Source organism: Amblyomma americanum, chromosome 1, assembly GCF_052857255.1.
Source record: "Amblyomma americanum isolate KBUSLIRL-KWMA chromosome 1, ASM5285725v1, whole genome shotgun sequence".
NCBI classification, from domain to species: domain Eukaryota; kingdom Metazoa; phylum Arthropoda; class Arachnida; order Ixodida; family Ixodidae; genus Amblyomma; species Amblyomma americanum.
In genome coordinates, this window is record NC_135497.1 from 47353880 (window position 1) to 47359936 (window position 6057).

Here is a 6057-nt window from a genome sequence, read left to right on the forward strand (position 1 = left end):
CGCCGTTCGAGTCGTACGCCCGCTTAATTCTACTTCGCTTCGGGAAGCTCCCTATTGAAACCCAAAATGACACCGTAGGTCCGCAAAAATGCGCGCATTGAATAGTGACGCAGTTTTATATTTACGCCAGGTCATGGCACAGCGCGATATGCCAAAACCGCCAACGCAGCAAATCCCCGAACGAAGGCCATCTTCATCCGTCAATAGCGTAGATCCGACCCATCGGAGTAACCCTTACTTTGGAAGCAATATGCATTCACTCGTGATAATCCTTATTGATTCTGCATTTAAAATGGTATAGTGTGGTGTGGGGGGAACGTCCCGAAGCGACTTAGCCTATCAGGGACGTTGAAGTAGGCGACTCCAGAGTAATTCCGACCACCTGGGGATCTTTAACGACCAACGACAGCGCACACCGCACGGGCGCTTTTGCGTTTCGCCCCCACTAAAGCGTGGCAGCCGCGACCGGAATTGGAACCCGGGTCCTCCGGGTCAGTAGCCGAGCACCGTAACCACTGAGCACATGCGGCAGCTACGTTTAGAACGTACTTGACATTAATCTTGGAGGTCCTGTACATGGAAATTATGTGATGTACTTGATCCAATTCCAACGTATAGAGACACGCAAAGGGTGTCTTGTACTGTCTGTTTTGTATGTCTTTTAACTTATTCTACAGAAAACGAGAAGTTTGAAAGTGACAAGAACAAGAAATGTTCAAGAGGATCGAAGGTTTCACGCCTACGTCCTGGAACATTTCTAATTCGTCAGCTTTTGACCTTTGTTCTTGGGGTAGAGCTTACAAGAAATCCACGCAATGAGTTAAATCCCTACCTGAAAGCTCTCGGACCAGACGCTGAGCAAGGCGTACACGACGCCGAAGTCCTGCACGCTGGGCCTGGCCACTGCCTTGAACTCGCGCGCATGCAGCTCGCGCACCGGCGCGTAAAAAACCTGCGCGTTTTTGCGCGTGCGCAGGATCAGGTTGCAGAGAGGTGCCCAGTGGCGTGGTCCACTGAGCGTCAGGCGCATCATGCGACTTCTGCCCAGAACGTCGGCACCGCACTTGAAGGGTCCTTCACCGAACTCGACGGCCCGGTCCCACGGGGTGGTGTCGGACAGGTCGAACTGCGACAGGAAAGGTGGTGGGTGAGCAAGCTGTAGTGCGGCTTATTTTGAGGCTGACACGAATCAATTTATTATTATTTCATGGATCAAGGAACAAACTCAGGTTACTGATGTTCTTGTTGAAATCAAGAAATCAAGAATAGCATTGCAGTCCATTGGCAGAGCACGTAATGCGAATGCACGATGACGGATGGTCACTTAAGGTAACAGAGTGGATTCTAAGAGAAGGCAAGTGTAGCAGTGCGAGGCAGAGACTAATATGGGCGGATGAAATTAGGGAGTTTGCAGAGATAAGGTGATCGCAGCTGCAATGGACAGGGTTAATTTGGGATAAGAGCAAAATCCTCTGTCCTATGCTGTCACAGTTACACTACTGCTGCTGCTGATGATGATGAGTGACCTAAGTTCAGCGCCCATCATCTACACTAATGGCTGTATTAAGAAGGAGCTTCTAGAGCCACCACTGTCATAACTTTCAATGTTTGTGTAGCAAAAAACAGTGAGGTCACGACTGTACTGCCACACTATCACTATGCCCTGTGAATGGGATAAGGATATATGGGCTCTTGCCCCGTCAAATTAAACTATTGGCATACCGGCGTAGTCGTTTTGGAATTTTTGTGTGGATTCCCATTCCCCGATGTCTGTTACTGCCTCTCGAGAAAGAAGGGGAGCGGGACATGGTTGAAAAAAAAAATTCAGATACCAGTAACTGGAAAACAAAGGCTAGGCGGTTAGAGTGAAAGTACACAAGGAGCAGAGGACGCAGAAGCGAAAGGATGTATGTCCACTCTTGGTAGTGGTCGTGAAGCTTTACACCGCGCTCTTTTAAGCAGCAGAAGTCCGGTGACGCCTAAAATACGTTTTACGCCCATTAACATCCCCTTCACCACAGCAGTCAGTGGTCCAGTTTTCTATACAGCTTTCCTTGCAGTCCTGCAATTTTGCGTGTTGCCCCACGGCTGCCCTTCTACGCAGTGATGTAGAACTCTACGACTAAAGGAAACTGTAGCGGAAGGGGAAACCGTAAGAGTACAGGAGTGTGTTTGTCGGCAGGTTTTTTCTTTTAGTCCATTGGAAGCAATTAACGATATAGCGCTGCTCACCTGTGGCAGGTAGTCGCCCTCGCGGTTGCACTGGCTGGTGGCGCTGTTGCCAGCGCACACCTTGTAAAGCAGCGGCGGGTGCAACAGCTGCAGGTAGACAATAGTGGATGTCGGCGACGTCTTGCGCAGAATGATGCGGCAGATGGTCGAGTACCGCACCAGCAGCCGGAACAGCGTGGAGCTACGCTTGCGGACATCCACGAAGTACAGGTACAACCCATTGGAACAGTGCTCAAAGTGCGCATTGCACTGCGTCACCTGGTGGAAGAGAAGGCATTCAGAAGAAGGGCCTAAACCGAATTATTCCGCTCCGACTGCGAAACTGCCGTACTTTTTAAGTATGCCTATCCATGTTGGTACAGTTTTGCACTTGCCAATTCATGCAGCGTGGCTAATACGTTCCAGGCCCTTGAAGAGCTTTATGTACTGTAAGCACAGTATATCAAACCCCTTCAGAGTCCTCTTTTAAGACTGAGGATACATTTCCTCATCATTTGCGATGTCATGCAACCTAGCCGCGTCACCCCAAATCGCTGCACCGTAAGAAAAATTGGACGACGAATTGCAGGTCATTGATACAGAAAGGAGTACATAAAATTGGTTGTTTGAAATCATCCACGCAGTGTAAAGCACTCTCCCTTCACCTCTCACTAGTGTTTCTAAATCTTTCTGGATCCGCTCTCCACAGAATTCAATCCCCACAACAATTTAGGCTGCGCGCCAAGCAAGCAAACTAGACATGTAAGGAACCAGATGAATGGATAAGGGGCCCATGTGCCAAAGTGCGTGACCACCAGGCCCGAAGCTCTGCTTTGCCATCACGTACCCAAAACCTGTCCAGAAAAAAAGGGTTAGATTTAATGTGCCTATGAGCTGCCACTGCCTTCCAGAAAAATGATGCATTGACAAGTCCTGACTACCCTTCTCATATCCCTCTTGCGACTGGGGCTCTCAGCATCATCGAAACTATTTGCCCAGCAGAAAAACACGCTGCTTTTAGGATACGACACTTTATGTCCTCACAGACTGCAATGCAGTTTATTCCCATGACCTTCCACCATGCAACCACCACTGCCATAACTCAAACTTCTGGACGGACGCCGTCAGAAAACACCCTACAGGAACATCATCTCACCTTAAAGCCTTCAGATGAGGTCAGCTCACTGTTGGGACAAGGCGTCTTCGCAGATGAGCTTGTTCCATCTGAAGGGGAGCTAGACTTGACCGCTCTTCCCTTCTTTCCCCGCTTCACAGACATTGATTTGCCGGAGAGGGAGGACGAAGACTTGGCAGACGAGAGTGGCGATGGAGGAGGCGGCATGGTGTAGGTGCTGTCAAAGTGCGCCACAAAAGTGTTGTACCCGAGGAAGCAGCCGAGGGCGAACGCGTTTACGGGTACGTCCTTGTGCTCCGTGGCTATCTGGGTGCTGTACGGGTCGCAGAACTCCTCGAGCTCCTCGGATGCGAGCCACCATTCTGGCGGGCCGGACTTGCCCGCAGCCGCGCCGTTATTAGAGGCGTTCTGGCATTGGTCGCACCTGCGGAAGTGAATGTAAAATTGACGCGCGGAACCAAGAGCTGGTACAAGCTTAAGAAGCCATATGTTCGAACACAAATGGCGGTACTCTCACCACCCTAGCCACCTCAATATGGCGGCTATGAGCCCGCAGAAACCGATAGTTCATTAATTGCACCAGGCAAGAAATTTTGAATTGAAATGTCTGCATAAACACGCCCCCCCCCCCTAATTTCTGAGACTGAATAGACGGAGATGCCGATAATAATTTGCGCAGTAAGTTGTTTATGAAGCTCTACAACCTCTTCCTCTCGATCACCATATTCTGAGCAGTGCTTCACAATTCATCTGCATTGCTCAAATGGCACTGCAGTCACCTTAGTTCCAGTGCGCACAAATCTGCTAACCTCCGACTTTTGGACCCATGTCAGCGCATATGAGGAGTTTCTCAACTTACGCGACAGTAGAGGCCTAACAATATGATTGTTGAGGCCGACCGAAGACTGGCTAAGGGGAAAGCCAGAAGTACTTGTCGCGCACTCACCACTTAAGTACGATATGCATGAACGAGTCCCTGGGTGACCGCTCCAGTTGCAGCGTCACGTTTGCCGTCCAAGTGGGGCTCTCGTAGACTGCGACCTCGCCACAGTCTCCGGCCACCACTTGGCCCACGGCGCACTGCAGACCGAGAAGCCGCCGAAGCTGAGACGCTGTCGGCGTGCCCCAGCCGGAGTCCAGACAATGGACGCGCAGCGCCATCTCCCGGCAGTTGTCCTCCCGGTCGCGAGCGCAAAACGCGGTCGTCGGTGCCATCGGCCCCGGAAGAAACGGCTTTGCAGGAGGCTCCATAGTGGCAGGTGACTATTGTGCCATTTCAAACTCGCCGACTGGCTTCAGAGTTGAGTTCAACTATGTCTTCTGCTTGAGCGGTCACACCAGAAGACGGACGGGTGGACCTGAAGCTCCTCGCTGTCTTGGCCTTTGGTGCGAGCTGCGAAGAGGCTTTGCATAAGTAATTAGGGCTGAATACAGCAGCTGCATTATGGGCATGAGTGACAGCATCCCTGATGTTGGGCACCACGACTTCATTCTTGCATAAAAACTGTGATTGCAGTTAACACACACCCGCCGCTGTGGCTCAGTGGTTAGCGCACTCGGCTACTGATCCGGAGTTCCTGGGTTCGAACCCGACCGCGGCGGCTGCGTTTTTGTGGAGGCAAAACGCTAAGGCGCCCGTCTGCTGTGCGATGTCAGTGCACGTTAAAAATAATAATAATAATTGGTTTTGGGGGGAAAGGAAATGGCGCAGTATCTGCCTCATATATCGTTGGACACCTGAACCGCGCCGTAAGGGAAGGGATAAAGGAGGGAGTGAAAGAAGAAAGGAAGAAGAGGTGCCGTAGTGGAGGGCTCCGGAATAATTTCGACCACCTGGGGATCTTTAACGTGCACTGCCGCCGCTGCGTTTTTATGGAGGAAAAACGCTAACGCGCCCGTGTGCTGTGCGATGTCAGTGCACGTTAAAGATCCCCAGGTGGCGGCGGCTGCGTTTTTATAGAGGAAAAACGCTAACGCGCCCATGTGCTGTGCGATGTCAGTGCACGTTCAAGATCCCCAGGTGGTCGAAATTATTCCGGAGCCCTCCACTACGGCACCTCTTTCCTGTTTTCTTATTTCACTCCCTCCTTTATCCCTTCCCTTACGGCGCGGTTCAGGTGTCGAACGATATATGAGACATACTGCGCCATTTCCTTTCCTCAAAGACCGATTATTATATGGTTAACACACCGATACCACATACTGACACATTAAGCACCGCATCCTTCTAGTCTTGTTCGGAATCGCAGAGGGGTCTAGCCAATTGACGAACAACGAACATCTCGCAAAACGCCCTATATGACTTCTGCAAAAACCAGAGGGTATCGGGATTCTTGCACCAGAAAGTTGGGCAATCGGCGCGTCGGATGAGGGTTCTTTTCTTCCAAGTAGTGTCCATCGATCAGGGAGGTGACCTACCAAGGTCTAAGGCCTACGTAGACTGCGAAACGGCATCGGAGCGTAGTGCTTCGGATGAACGACTGCCACGTGGGGCACTGCTATGTCCAGGTGGCCTAAGCAAGGCACCGTAGCGGAACGCTTCCGAAGGATGACGAACACGCGAGGCAGCATGTTTAGGTGGTATAGGTCGATTACAGGCCGGCACCTTAGCGGAGTGCTTTCAATGAAAGATTACCGTACAGGGCAACATCATGCCTAGGTCGATTACGGGCCTGCACCGCAGCGAAGTGCTTTGGGTGAATAACGAACAC

At 51.1% G+C, this 6057-nt stretch overlaps 1 protein-coding gene across 1 annotated transcript; it reads right to left on the minus strand.

Annotated features, from left to right (window-relative positions):
• Window positions 1-820: 820 nt before the first annotated feature.
• LOC144132979 (uncharacterized) lies at window positions 821-4561 on the minus strand. Its single transcript, XM_077665791.1, has 4 exons — window positions 4293-4561; window positions 3368-3770; window positions 2233-2490; window positions 821-1126 (listed from the first exon to the last, which is right to left on the minus strand). Exons 1-4 carry the CDS (start codon window positions 4559-4561, stop codon window positions 821-823), a joined length of 1236 nt encoding a protein of 411 aa, XP_077521917.1.
• Window positions 4562-6057: the final 1496 nt, after the last annotated feature.